At 40.6% G+C, this 15704-nt stretch overlaps 1 protein-coding gene across 1 annotated transcript in view; it reads right to left on the bottom strand.

Moving 5' to 3' along the window:
• The window catches only part of LOC139675109 (von Willebrand factor D and EGF domain-containing protein-like), a 176902-nt gene that overhangs the window by 128532 nt on the left and 32666 nt on the right, over window positions 1–15704 (bottom strand). The window contains exons 2-3 of the mRNA XM_071562336.1: window positions 11071–11255; window positions 1131–1359 (exon numbers count right to left, since the gene is read on the bottom strand). Of these exons, the coding sequence (XP_071418437.1) occupies window positions 1131–1359; window positions 11071–11255 (414 nt within the window). The remainder of the gene's footprint in view (window positions 1–1130; window positions 1360–11070; window positions 11256–15704) is intronic.

Raw genomic sequence — 15704 nt, 5'->3', positions numbered from 1 at the left:
GGATAAGCGTTCTTTTGTGAGAAATGCAGGCAGATTTACACCACTAAGCAGGCATGAATCAACAGAAAGGACAAAATTAACCACCCAAAAGGTACTGGCAAAAAATTCTTTGAACAAGGGTAGTGGAAATCTTGCAGTTTATAGAAAAGCCAAGCTTAAACTGAAAAATTATTCGGTTAAAAAGTAATTTCTGAGAAAGAATCAGTTTCATTTATTTTAATGGATTTTTTTTATTTCAAATAGTGAATTAATCTCATGTTCTTTGAGCCTTTCTTCCTCCCTCTTCTTCATGTGAGAATGTTAAAATATTGATAAAGATAAAAAAAAAGTTATCTTTCTCTTTAAAATTTATTTAAGTTTGGATTTTGCTTGATTGAAAGCTGATAACCCTAGTTCTTCGGTGTGTCATATCTCTGTCCAAAAAACAATGAAAGGAAAGAATGAAGGTAATTCTTCCATTTTGAGAAAGAAGTGTCTTTTCTGCTGAAATCTTTATGCACCTGAACATGCTCTAAAGTTCAGAAGGTTTAAGTGAATGAGCAATTGCTTTCTGCTTCTCCTTTGTTTCCTAGCTACCAAACAGGGCTTGCTTCTCTTGTAGTAGGCTGAAAATTATTTCTGATGAGAACAATTATATAAATGTCATGAAAAAGATGTTATCAGTTTGTGGTGTGGTGGTTTTTTTTCCATACAGAATTTCAGAATTATCTTTTTTTTGGTTTTGAGGGGTGTGGGAGGGGGGATACTGGGTTATTAAAGATAAGAACAGACTTTAGAGACAGTATCCTGGATACAGTGCTTCAATGCAGACGAGGTGCCTCCACTCACAAGCTTTGTAACTTCAAGCCAAAGTAGAGCCAAAGACAGCTGGAAAGGTTACATGTGAGCTGTAACCAAGCAAAGAACGCTTCAGTAATACACACCAGATTACATTTTGCACTGGTAATAAGAGCTATTCTTCAGGAACACCCTGGACTGCCACTGATTTATTTTCTACACGGTCTGCGTCTTACTGGGAGTGATGCTTGACTCGCAAGGTCACCGAGACCTGCATTGCAACAGCAGACCTTTGAACGCCCAGCCTGAGAGGCATAAGTAATCTTATTGATAAATACCTTACCAATCCTCACCTTCTGCACAGTAGCCCATGCATCCTTGAGTGGGCTGCAGCAGATACACGAAGAATTCCCCGCAGTTCCTGACGGCCACAGGGATCCGAAACAAGCAGCAGTCCTTGGTGCCCCCGAAGAGGACCTGCCAGGTGGCACAGGCTGTGAGCCGCTTGCTCTCACCGGGAGCTGGTAGGGATTCAGACTTCAGTGACAACCACACTGGGGCTTGTGTCCCACATTTATTCACCTGGGGATGCACACAAAAGAAACCGTTTGCAGAGGGTGCCATAAGACTCCACGGAAAATCCAAAAATTTCAGTGAGGTGAACCTGGAGGGTCAGTGAAAAAGCTGTGGAGGTGAGGATGAAAATGCCTTGCTGATTTCAGAGAGATGACTTTACACACGTAAAACTCTCAAGGAACACAATAACTGGATTCCAAAGTACTTTCCTCTGGTTTTGGTTGGTTTGTATGAAAAAGAGGAAAGCAAGTAAACAGGCTGGGTCCCTTCCCAGGGCAGCATGTTTTGGGCCACATCACAGGAAAGCAAAGGCTGATTGAGCATGAGGGGCAAGAAGGTATCCTGAAGCAGGACACATGCTCAGAGCATCACCCCCCAGCACCTGCCTCCAAAGCAGCTACAGTGTCAGCTGCTGTGGTACTGACAGCACCTGCCCTCCCATTCCAGCATGTACTGGACTCATCCCTGGGGCCTGAACCTCCTTCTGATTCTTGCAGAGACACATATGCAGGATGCACAAAACACATGTGAAGGCTATGCATGACTTAATTTTTTTTTTAATTATAATTTTTTTTATTTTACTTTGAGGCTTTTCTCTATTACCAAATTCCCTGAATATCCTGAATCCAGGAAATCTCAAAGCAGAAAGCATTGGTCCTAAGTGGTCTAAATTATGGCTTTTGAGTCACTCCTGAGAGAGACTGATTTCCCTTTCACAGCTTACAGACAGATGTTCAGGTATCTCAGATCTGAGCTGCCCTCTGTACCTGCTCTTTCCACTGACTAAAGGAACATGATTCTCCAAAGCTATGTTTAATTTAAGTACCTCAGTGAGGAGATTAGGTATAATGAGAGCCTTATTAAGTATACAAAGCCAATTACAATGGTGACTCGTTATTCTGCACATTACCTAACATTTGCCAATATACAAAGCATAGAGGTATTTGAGCTAAAGTTTGAAAATGCCTACCAAATACTGACAATAATTTAGTCTCAGACATCAGTCATATTCAGCAGAGCGTGACTGCTGCCGTCGTTTCGCATTTCTTCAGCCACTGATAGTGAACCATCTCGACTAGTTTGACATGGGGAACATCTTTCTCCCAGTGTGAACCTTTGGTTATAAATAACATTGGGAAAAAAAAAAAAAAAGAAAAAGTCTCAATTTTTTTCCATTGGCCCAGATTTGCTGCTTCAATTTTAAGATCAAAAGTTGTTTGTGGCAGCAGAGGAAGCAGTGAAAGTCAAAGGATAAATTTATTGTCAGGCACCAGTACTCTCCTGCAGTTTGAATTGCACCTGGGAGCTACACAAACCAGAAATTAGGGTCAAAAGAGTGGGGGTGCCCACCCACAAAAGGAAGGGGTTTTGAAGAAAATTAAGCCTCTGGCATGATATGGTCTAATTTCCATTTGAAGCTGGTAATTGTCAGGCTTCTAAAACAAGGATTCCAGAGACATCACTGAAATTGTCCAAAGCTTCTTTCCCCCTGAAACATGGCAGCAGCTGAGAGGGACTGACCCTGCCCTCCAGTTTGTTGTCCTGGTGTTCTTACAGAAGAGACTGGAGCTCAGACTGTGCAGCAAGTCCCTAGGGAGGAGCAGTGTGCCAGCATTGTGCTAGCAAAGGAGGAGAATCAACATGAAAATGCTTTTAGGTGGAATTTTAGACCAATCCCTTCCCTTCCTTTCTTTAAAAGTCCTGTCATGTGTAACTTTTTAAGATTTGTTCTATTTATTTATTTACAGCTTTAAGGGTGTTTTCTGTCCTGGGAAACACGCTGATGACACGAAGTTGTTGCAAACTAGTGATCTTTTGACCTAGTGTGTGAGATCTGGTGAAGTAGCATGTTTCCAAAGCACGTTTATGAGCACACACTTGCAATGACCCAGAACAGAGAAAAAACATCCAGAAGAGATGCATGGGAGCACAGAGAAGGATGGGAGCTAGAGTTCAGCAATGTCTGCTTCTTACTCATCTTCTCAATGAGATATTTACACCTGTAATCTCCTCTTACTCCAGGAAACTGCAAACATCACTGCCTCTGCATGTGTGAGTAAAGACTGTTGGATTGGAACACTATTTTTGAAGTTACACTAAAATGCAGTTATTAGTGAGTGCACCTTGATGGTGTTTTGAACCTCACAAGCCAGGAAGAATTGTAGTTGCGGGGAGCAGAGCAGCAGGGATGGGTGAGTGCTGGAGCTCAATAGGTGTGTGCAATCTCACAGAGCCTTGAAGGAAGTGGTTTGGTAAGGAGATACAACACAGCTCACCCATTCCTAGCAGGCAGGACACTCCTCTGCTCCCACTGATCCCACGGCTGCACTGGAACCTGCTGTCTGAGGAGGAGAAGGGATGCTGGCACCCCTCATGCCACAGGAAGCATTCCCAGTGCTGCCAACATCACTGACACCATCTACTGGTATTTGGCTGCTGCATAGTGATTTTCATCACTTTCAGGTGACTCGATCTGAAAATACCTGTGTGTCAAGACCCATTTGCAACCTGGCTCAATAAACTGAAATAATACTCTTAGGATTTTCTGTAGAAGACATTTTACTGCTGAAAGCAAGCAATTGTGTCCATCTGATGCTGTCTCTACCAATGTCACTGGTGCCAACATGTCAGTGGTACTCCATTGTGAGTGTGGCTGCTGGGCTCCTCTGGCCAGGCACACTCAGTGCTTCAGTTTCTGTGGTTCCTGCCTGACCTTGGGCAAATAACAAAGCACTTACTCCCTGTGTACCTCACTTCCTTATCTCCCAACCAGAGGTGGAGGGGACTGAGTTGGTAATAGCACTACCCTGCCTTGCAGCAGCGCTGAGAAGATAATTCATTAGTGAGACACCCACCTATCTGCTGTGCTGTGGGCCATGTAGATAAATAAACAGATGTGAGTTCATTCTGACTGTGAAAGAAGACAAAAAGCATTTCATACAAAAAAGTGGGTCTGTATCCCTTGTTAACACTGAGAGGAAGAAAATAAAATGCTGAAATGAGAGGACGGTGATTTTTTCTGTATTTATCCTTGCCACAAGTCTGTGAGTTATTTCAGTGCTCCAGAAGGTGTGGATTAGCATCACTGACATCAGCCCAGCACTGTGTGCAGGCTTCTTGATAACCCCTGCTGGGATCTCTGGCACCCAGCATTTGTTCTGGCAAATCTTGCACTGAAGCCTCTTGAGCGACATAGTTCCCTATGTAATGTGCATAAATTACAAGCAATAGCCAACCCTTCTCAGGGATTTTGCACCCAGGGAAAGTCAGACTGTGAGATAGCAAGTTATTGTAACAAATTATAATGCAGTATTACAGGCTGGCCATGGAAGAATTTTGGTATATCCCAGGTATTTCTGTTTTCCTGGCAGCTCTATGACACACATGAATTTATTTTCTTCTATGAGCTGCACGCTGTCCATCTGAGTCAGGCAAGTTTTCCCACACAAGCCAAAAGGATTTGCTGCATGAGACCTCTGTGAATTAGAAGACAATTGGAAAAATAAAGTCTAGGAGAAAAGGTTTCAAAGAGCCAAACTTTTCAAGTCCCAGCTGTGGCCTAATTAGCATTAAATTTTGTAGCTGTCATATGGCAAAGTAACTGGAACATTAAATACAGAGGTAGCAAATGGTTGGCATTTAAGATACAGCATTTACCTGCGATTCCTACAGTCACTGCTGCTCTAAGGATATTGTAAAGCTGTGGGAATTGCACACCATCATTCAGCAGCAAAAGGAAGCTGAGGAATTACACAGCTGCCTTCACATAGGAGCAAACTCCACAATTTTAGGTATCCAGTGCCACAACTTGCACAAAGAAGAGCTTCTCTTACACAAAAGTGAGATTTTAGTCTATTGCCAGGCTTCTTTAATATGCTTGTATACTTTATCCAATTATAATTAAGTGCTGTTTTTAATCTTCAGAGCATTTTGTAAACCTTACCTAATTAATCTTCACAACACCTCTATCTGGCAGGTAAGCATTCATGAAGTATTTTTGATTCATAATTAGTCACCAGCTAATCATTCAATTAATCCAGTTTAGAAAACCTAAATAATAATAAAAAAATTGCTCCCTCTTTGCCAAAACAAGGAGACAAACCATTATTGTTTAATCCAATGATGTCTCCTTCTATTAGGTTGGGATTTGGAGTATCAACAAGTTTGATTGATTGAACACTATGGTTCTTCATAATTGCACAAAGAAATCAAGCTTGATTGTTCTTGTCCCTTGGGTATTGCTGAAATTATGCTGTTAAAAATAAGTAGCACCATATGTGAGAAATGTATTGTTTTAGTTGGATGGAGATGGAAGGCTTTTTGGTGTGCTGCTGGTTGGCAGTTAAAGCATTGTGATTTTGCATCTGTTATCCACTCAAAACTTTACTTTGCCTTAGTTTTTTTTCATATTTCTTTGTAGTAAGTTAAAGTAAATATTTTTTTTTATTTCAATGTGGGGCTGAGCTCCACAGAAACCAGTTTACGTCAGGAATATCTGTAGTAGCAATTAAACTGGTGCCTGTCTTCTGTTTTCTTTTGAGCACATGCCTCTGAACAATAGAGACTGTAATTGTAGTTTCTGCAGAAGGTTTTTGTATGTCTGAATAACTAACAAGAAAAACAAAGCCTCTCATACCTACCATTATGATTTGGAATATTCACGTATGTGTGCAGAAAGAGAATTACAGACTAAATAATACCTTGAAAGTGTCCCTTTCTTTTAAATTCATAGAAGAATTGCAAATTACAGTAGGGTTGGATTCAGAGAAAAGCAAAAATTGAAACAAAATAGTAAATTAATAGTATGCAGCTGAGATATTGTGTTTTTACTGTGAGTATAAAATGTTCTACAACAGGTTAAAGAGAAGGGAATTAAACTGAGTATGAGAAAAAGTAAATCTCCTCCTTCTCCAGGGGCTGAAATATTAAGCATCATAGGCAGGTTAGATTTCAAATGCTTTAACATGACCTTGTTTTATACACCTAAGATTAGCATTTAAGCCAATGTTTGAGCCTGGTGTGTATATATATATATATAAAAGTAAATTTGTATTGTTGAAAATGCAACTGTTGAGGAAACATCAGCCCTTACTGCATAACATGTCCTGCTTCTTGCATATGTACAGTTGTACATGGATTTAGAGCACATACATATTTGGAAATTATTTTCTTCATTTAGACAATCAAATTTCTGAAGAAGGGGTATTGGAAGTAGTATTGAAATACCATCACAGGCAGGTATTACTGAGCATTTCCCAAACAGAGTGTCCTATCCATAACTAAGCTGTAAAAAACCTTGCTACAGAATTGTGTGTGCAAAAAATTACAGTCATGGGACTGGCACATGGGAGAGAATTAGCTTTTAAGTCTTATACAAGCCATGTCTGAATGTAGAAGTCCCTGAAACAACAGTTGCTGGAGGATGTTAATGTGCAAAACTGAAATTATTCCCCTGTTCCTGCTTTTCTCTCTAGAAAAACACATTCAGCTGCTGATGAGGACAAGCACCTGGGATGAGTGGACCTCCCTGCTGGGGCAAGAGGTGACTGGAGGATACTGCCATGCCTGTCAACAGGACTGCAGGAAACAGAGGGAGCCAAAGTGAAGGGACTGCCTTGACACTGGGAGCAAAGCAAGAGTAAAGCAGTGGCTGTTCTGAGAGGCTGAACCTGAGCTGACAGGATCTGGTGCTGTGCATCCAAGTTTTTGCCACCTCAGCAGTGGGTGTGTACTGGGGTTTTTTTGTGGTCAGTGAGGTAACATTCTCATTTATCTCCACCAGGGAATACGATACCATGAATTCTCTGTTTCAGACTGTAAGTGTTTGATAGTGGCAGTTGTTCCAGTAGTGATTCTGGTCTTAATCCCTTCCTTTTTAGCTTATCATTTGCTGTGTGCAGTTGACTACTCAAAGCTAAAAATATTAGCATTATTTTGGAAGGAAAGAAGCAGACAACTCGTGTGTGTGGTATGAGGAGTATTATTGCTGGCTCCAGAACCAATCACTCTTTGCATAATCAAATTCTTAACTGAGGTTTTTCCTTAAAATTGCAGAGATTGAACTATGTTTTTTTACCCCCATGTAAAAGAGGGGAAGAAGTGCATTTCTAGCCTTATTTCTGGTTTTATTGTGAGCCTGGGGTGGCATTTGGATTTGTATTACAGGCAACAGCATGCATTGCTTTGCTGTAATCCACAGATTGATCTTTTATCTGACTGTGGAGCAGATCTTCAATAACATTAGTGTGTGATGTTCTCTCACATTTCTTTTTAGTGTTATGCTTCTCATGGGGCTTGCCCATATGCACATATGTATACAGATACAGTATACCCTGCATTATTTTACTTCATAAGCTGGAATTTCTGTAATTGATGTATGTTTTTCCCATATTGGCTGGTAAAGACTTGTCTGTATTTTTAATTGATTCTCTGTTGAGCTTTATTTTTCTATCACCTTTGGTCTTCCTCTGAAGGTCATTTTACTACTAGGTCTGGCCATGTCTGTGCATTCTTTCTTGCTCTTTACTACACTGCCTTAATCTTAGTAAACACTTCCCTGTGCTTTCTTCCTTTAATGTTCTTGCCTTTCACAGACAACTGGGCAGTTCTTGGAAAATAATCTGTTGTTTGTGCAGCAATACCTGGGGATGCAAAATTGACAAGTTTGTGTTGTTTTTCTACTAGGATCTGGTTTTAGATGGGGAAGTGGCAGTGGCCAAGACAGCATGCCCAGGATGTGGTAATTGCTGTGCCTCCTTCGGGAGAACAGGGGGAAAGGCAGGGGAGAAAGAGAGGGAGGAAGGTCAGGATCATTCATTACCCTCCCCACCCCCAAGAAATTCAGCAGGCAAAGCCTAAGTTGGAAAGCTGTTTCAATCAAAACTCTTTTGCCACTGGAGGAATAAGTTTATGTACAGTGGTTGGGTTCAAGGGATAGAGAGTTCAGGAATACAATTAATATTTTCACTTTTTTGACATAAAAGCTTATGGATTTTTCTTCTGACTTTTTTTTTCTTAGTAGTTTTTGGTTTTTCATCTGTCTTTTCCCCCTTTGTTATTCACTTTTTTATTAAATTAGTGGTTAAGAAGCAGTTCCTTAAGAGCTGTTACTCGTTTTTCATTGTGAAGCTTGCTGTTGCTCTCAGCTGTGACATAGCTGCAATCTGGAACTCTCACATCTTTATCTGACCTGGTTATGAAACTACGTGCTGATGGAGCCCCATTTTTATTGTGGAGGGGTTTTTTTGTGGCAAGTTTCAGAACACAGGCATTGAGAGCCTGTCTGCAGGAGTCAGCTACCCCTGCCCCGGAGCCACAGCCTCTCCTGGGAGCTCACCCCCAGCATGTGCCACTTGTCCCCCTGCAAGTCTCTCCCACACAGGGCAGGACCTCCACATTTCCATTAGGGTTTAAATCCCTTCTCAGCTCAATTGGGTGACAAGAATCTTTACCTACTGGCACTTTGAATTAAGAAGTTAATCTTACCCATCGATGAGCAGTTAATTGTATCAGGCCAGTATCAACAGGGTATCACCAGGCATATATTTTACAAGGTGCTGGAGTAATGTACTTTTTAATTCTCCTGCTGTATTGCCAGGCTTTATTTGGTCTCTTTTCTCTTCTGTCTGTTCAGGGCTTTGTCTTTGACTTGTTTAATTAAAATCAGCTCACTTCAGCCAGACTGAAATGTCCAATAATAACTGCTTATTAAGGAGTGAAAGCTGTGCAGTTATTAATTTAAATTATTTTGTTCCAGAGGTTTTACTCAAATTAAATGGAAAACCAAATTAAACAATGATTTAATTAAGTGGAAGAGATAGAACGTAGAGGCAGATTTAGAAAGGGAAGATCTAAAACAAGCGTATTCTTCCAGTTGTGACATCTAACAGATGTAATCCTTCATCAGCATGGCAAAGCAGAGATTTACTGTTGTTCAGAGGATAATGAAGAAACCAATGGCAAGAATTATGTTACAAGATAAGAAACTAAACTAATGAATATAGCTCCACAAACTTGAATAAGAGATTAAAAGAAACAAAGCATGTATTGTTGGAAAGAAATCTGATACAATGAAGCATTGCTACATGCTCAAAAATTCTGGAATAAAATGGCAAATTTAATAATATTATAGAACATATATAGAGCAACCTGTAAAAATATACTTCATAATGCATCGATACATTCAAGGATGACCTGCCATGAAATTAAAATTTCAATAGTAATTCTGCCAATTTATTCTTGTTAATTGAATTTATGTTTTGTGTATGCAGCGAATTAGAAATCCCACAGAAGTAACAGCTATCTCTTAACATTTCATTAAATGTCAGATTATTAAGATCTACTTCTATTGTTATGAGCTCACAGGTTCATTTTGAATGGATATAAAGCATATTTTGATAATTTTGAGATGGTTCTCCAGCTTGAGTACTTTGACCTCATACCAAACTTCCTGACACTCTAGTTTGAATATTTCATCTTTAAAGTAATTTAGGGTAATTCGTTTATAATTTTTAGAATAATTTTTTGTAACTGTGTGCTTGAAATTATTCTAACCTCCTGCAGCTGGGCTATCTGAGGTGGCAATAACTTTAGTTAGGGGCTCAAGTTGCTCTGGCAACAATGACTGCAAGTTAAACGTTATTGTCATACATATTAAACACACATAAAAACAGGTAATTATTATTTTGTCTCTTTTAGAGAGTAGTCTTATATAGTGGAGGGTTTTTTGCTCTAGAAAACCATTAGCATACTTATGAGAAAGAATACAACAAATGGTAATAGCAGAAAAAGAGTCAAATTTCCTTCTGTATCACTAAAGACCTCTTTAAATAATAATTTTTCTGATTTTTCTCTTCTGATTTAGTAAGAAGAATGTATTCTTAACTCACAATAAATTATATAGGGAAAGAGCCAGGTTGTAGAATGCATTCTTAAAGCAATACAGTTGCTTGGAAAAAGTACAACTTCTGGTGACATCTATGGGTAATTAAATATCTCTCTTTAGAGTCGGTAAATGCTTGGTTTTATATTTCCCAGAATCAGCTAGGTTGGAAAAGACCTCTGAGATCATCAAGTCCAACCAACCAAACACCACTTTGTCAGCTAGACCATGGCAGGAAGTGCCACATCCAATAACTTTTTAAACACCTCCAGGGCCAGTGAATCCACCACCTCCCTTGGCAACTCATTCCAGCATCTGATCACTCTCTCTGTAAAGAACTTCTTCCTAATGTCTAACCTAAACCTCTCCTGGTGCAGATTGAGACTGTGTCCTCTTGTCCTACTGCTGGTTGCCTGGAAGAAGAGACTGACCCCCACCTCACCACAACCTCCTTTCAGGTAATTGAGAGAGAGTGATAAGGACTCCCCTGAGCCTCCTCTTCTCCAGGCTGAAGAAGCCCAACTCCCTCAGCTGCTCCTCACAGGACTTGTGCTATGATATTTGAACATTGTCTAGTCCATTTGAATATTGTTTAGTCCATGGGGATTCCAGTCTCTGACTAATACTCTTGGATATTCCAGTACTACTATTGTTGGTTTTCTTGTTGTTGTTATTATCATCATCATTATTATCATTTTTAGAGTGGTTTTCCCACTCCCAATCACCTATGCCCATTGCAGTCTACCGGTCATGAGAATATAGAGATAGATGGAGAGGAAAACTACATCAAAGGGTTTATTCAGGTTCTCCGGGGTTAGTGCTTAAGGTTTACTGACTTCAATGCACCTCGTGGGCATCTCTGCGGGCCTGCCGTGCATCTCGAAGCGGTACCATGCTGGTGGCAGGGAGTGGTCACACACCAGCTCCTGGATGGCTGTTCTCTGCAGCTCCAGGGAGTCGAAGCTGGTGCTGCGCTTGGGATTGCGGAGGATCCGGTGTCCCTGCGGGGAGCACTCGGGAGCTGGAAAGGGTGGAAAAGGACAATGATTGAACCAGTTCATTCGATTGGATACTGTTCACAGACACTTAAAGAGATTTAAACGCTTTTGTTTTCTGATTCAGTTTAGCATTGGGCTAATTTTCGAGGCAAACACCAGGAAAATATTGAATTTGGAACTAAATACATAAAATTGTAAGCTTAGTAACATAAAGATTTTAGCTGTCTAGATTTTCATATCTGTATCAAGTCCAGAAACCTTAACCTTTTAATATGATTTCAGCCTAGTTTTAGTGCTTGAGTCACTCCTCAGAAATCACGTAATGTTTTCAGGTTCCAAAGCCCCTTGACCTTTGAAAATATATGGGGTTTTAATTTTAATTTAATTTTTAGTTTAGTTTACTATATGCATGAGTATTTTAATCACAACATAAATTGATGCTCAAGCATAAAAGTGCACTCCACATACTTTTAAATATGCTTTTATAAGAATGAGAACAAGAAATGCTAAAAAGGGAAAAAGAAATGGAAAAACAATAGTACAGGGTTTTTAGAAATCAGCTCAAGTTAGGCCTGCAAATACTCAAGCCACAGGTCAGGCTCACTTGAGGTATAAAGCCAAAGACATCAGAGCTTCTGTGTTTGCATCTCAATGCCTGAATCAAACCTGCTGCCCTTTGAAGTGTGTTTGTTTACTCTCCTGCCCTGGTTTTTTTTCATACATCTCTTGATTTTTTTACAGAATATTCCATTATTTTCTTATCACCTAATAAGAAGAAGCTTTGCAATGATTCTTTTAGAACTTGATCATTTCAAAGAGCTGATCATGTAGAAAATAGGGCCTGTTCTTGGTTGTCTGAGCCCTTTCCTGATGAGGCCAAGCCTGTTCTCACTGTATCAGCACTGCAGAGGGTCACAGGAGGAGGCCGAGGTGGAGCTGCTCTGCATCAGCAACAGAAGGCTCAGCTAATTTCTTGCTGCAGTAATCTTTAATTGCTAATGATGATGTGAGAGGCAGAGGCCACGTTGCAGGAATTGCACAGCCTGGCAGTTAGCAAAATCCCTCTTTTCACTCTAAATGGAGCTTATGTGACAGCATTCACACAGAATAAGACCCCTCCCCATAACATAATTTTTCAAATGTCACTTTTCAGATTGTGACTCTACTTTAATATTACGCCAGTGGCACTCTGAAACACATTTATCATTTTTATTTTATTGACAAGATACTCAGAAGGTCAAAGTCAATCCATTTATGGTACTATTTTTAAAGATTATTTTGATTGTGCCACAGGCAAGGCAATGGTATACAAGACAAATGGGAACAAAATGTAGCATAACAGAGCCTTTATTGCAATTTTCAGGGAACTAAACTGTCAAAGCCATTGAAATTCCAATGCAAAATTCTGCTGAATTAATACAATTGCCTTTTTAAATAAAAAGAACTGCCCTAAGCTTCTCTTTTCTATAGGTAAGAGCCATTTTAGAGAGGGAAGACTTGGAAATATTGCACCTCTAATTAAATCTGGGATCTAATTCCCTTCCTCAGAAGTCCTTTTGGGAGACCACATGGAGACTGTCCTTTGCTAATTCCAACCCAAGGGAAGAAGTGACATTTCAGCAGACTAACTACTCTACACAAATGAAAAGTTTACCCTATATTTTAAAAACCCTTAAAAAATGCAGACCCTCACTGACCCCTTCAATATCACTCAGTGCTTCAGGAGTGTTAATGGGAACAGAATCTTGGCTTGTGGTGCCTTTGCTTGCCTGAATTAGCTCTTTTCTGAACAGAAGACAAAGGAGTCTAAAAGCAAATAGCTCTTTGCACAGTATTGCCACAGGAATCCTGAAAAAACATTGTAATATAATTAATTGCATTCGCTTTCTCAATAATAATATCAAATAGTGCCTTTAAATGTAATTAATAGCCTTCTGCTCAATATGTATTAGTTATAATCCAAATTCACACCACATGTTTTGGTCTTACCAATGATTAACTACTCTGTCTAAACAATGCAAATATATTATAGTCTGACACACAGCTAATTATTTTCCATCCGTCGCAGAGTTTGGTTTGCAGTCGTTTAGAAAATGCTGTTTCTCGTATTCACTGAACACTGCCCATAGGCCTGGCAAAGGGCAGGGAGGGACTTGGAGGAGCACACAGGAGTCATGCAAGGTCCCTGAGGAGAGGGGTGTTCACCCATTAAATTTACCAGGATTTGGGACTAGAGCTGCATGTTTAATGCCCAAGGAGCACACTTGGCTTGAGCAGCCACCACCTCTAAAGGCCTATTTTCCCGTCTTAGCTGTCAGAGCATGTTTCTGTACCTGTGCCTGGGTTGTTATGCTTGCAGGCTGTCACCCAGGAGGCAGCTTGGCACGTTGATGCTCTGTCAGCTCCCCTGGAGTCAGCCTGATGGATTCTGTTCCCTCCCCGACACAGATCAGAGCGAAGCACACGGAGCCCACGGCGTTGCGCCAGCACTGAGCGGGAGGGAGCACGAGCAACACCTCACCCAGGTTTTGCAGCAAGCCACGAGCAAAACAACCCCTCAATTACTGAGATTCCCTTGTAAAACGGTACTTATTATGGCCCTATGACAGAATGATTGTAAACTTTAACATGCAAATTGCAGGCCATGGTACAAGTTAATTACCACTGGCTTTCCCACAGAAATAAATGAATCACTGTAATCAGACTACATTATAAAAATGTTATTTAAAAACAACAAGGAGACACAGCTAGGCTCTGTTGGTTGTTCATGTGAGAGAAGCCCACCTGTACCTCATGGTGGCTGTCGCTGCACTGATCAGATGAAGCCTTCCTGTTAATTTTTAATTCATGACAAAGTCAGGTGCAGATGTCAAGTTTGTGTACAGTGGGGAAGTTCTCAATATCTTAATCATGCTCCCTCTTTTGGGGAACAATAAAAGTCTATATCCATGTATTGTATGGAGTCACTGCTACTCTGTGGTATGCACACTGGGTTATCTTTAGAAGACAATATTTATTTTTTATGTAAGAGAAAGTTATACATTTAATTGACTTCAGATCTATTCCTATAATTGTATTAAAAAGACTTATGAAACAAGTGATGGCTTTTCAGGGCACTGGTCATCATGGCCCTTCGTGTTTCCTTCAGGAAGGAATTAAACTGTAGAGTGAGATTTTGTGGCTCACAGTCCAGAGCTGTTGGAATTAAATGTAGGGTGGTAGCCAGTGCTTTAATGTCCCGCAAAGAGCTGCTTCTTGGACCACCATCACCCTCAATATAAGCACGGTGCTGTCGCTAAGACAAAAGGCTGTTTTGTTTTACTAGACTTAAAAGCTTTTTTTAAACATAAAAATTTTTGCAGCAGCAACTTGTGGCAAAGAGACACTGAGTAGCTCTTTTTTGACACAATAAGAAAACAAATAATAATACCTGTTGTATCTGCTAAGTGAAAATGGCATCTGAGTAACTCTGGTGACATGATAAAGCAAGTCCTATGGGGAAAAGTCTGTCTCCACTGAAGCCCTGAGGAATCTTGCTGTTAATGCCTGGAGGTTGAGATTCACATGAAGTTAATGTGTGGGAAATGAGGGGCAGCCTGTGGGCTTGCTGGGAAGAGGAGAGCCTCCTGGAGAAGGCAGAAGCATCCAGAAATACCCATAAAAATGAGCAGGAAGTGAATATCTGAACTGGTTTTTTCACACTGAAAAGCTGCTGTGGACATGGGGTTTGGCTCTCATCTAAAGAAACATTGACGTGACCAGGGTTGAAGGAGGACATATGTGTCAGCGGGTCCTGGGAGCAGCATCCTGGAAGCCACTCTTGGTGTGCTGAGCATTGTTGTGTCGGGTGGGCCTGAGACTCCACAGGGACCAGCCAAACAGGAGTCCAGACAAGTGTTTTTAGGGCATTGCTCTGGGATGCCCCCAGCACTGACTCACACATTTAACACCTTAAGCATCTGCTGGCTGCAGATTATTTCAAGCAGGTTGGTAGCTGAATGGTCTGTAAGCAGATGAGCCGTTTGTACACTTCTTGGGCAGAGGTGCTGGTGGAAAAGATGCGGCTATGGGACCACCAGGAATTTATTGAGGGTCTGTCCATCCTGGCTGATGCTCATGGCCATGGGAGAAAGCATCAGGCACATCAGGGAGGAAGGCAGAAAAATTGCGGTGTCAGGCTGAAAAACTAGAAGGAAATAATTTGCTAAACTTTTGCTTTTATTTCTAAAGACAGGTGAGTACAAGTGTGATAAAGCTTTACCTGTCACTTCTGCTCCCAGTAAATATCACTGGCTTATATGGAGGAAGGTTTAGGAAGCTGGGAGATTTTGTTTGTTTGCCTAGAATAGTGGCTGCAAATCAAATAATATCAATAGGTGATGGCAGCTAGAAAACTGTGAAAGAAATATAGTCCACAAGCCTGAGGTGCATGTTTGCTTTGGGCAAAGTGGTGCCAGTCACACAATTTATAA

Source organism: Pithys albifrons, chromosome 8, assembly GCF_047495875.1.
Source record: "Pithys albifrons albifrons isolate INPA30051 chromosome 8, PitAlb_v1, whole genome shotgun sequence".
Taxonomy (NCBI): domain Eukaryota; kingdom Metazoa; phylum Chordata; class Aves; order Passeriformes; family Thamnophilidae; genus Pithys; species Pithys albifrons.
This window is presented reverse-complemented; position numbering and strand designations above follow the sequence as displayed.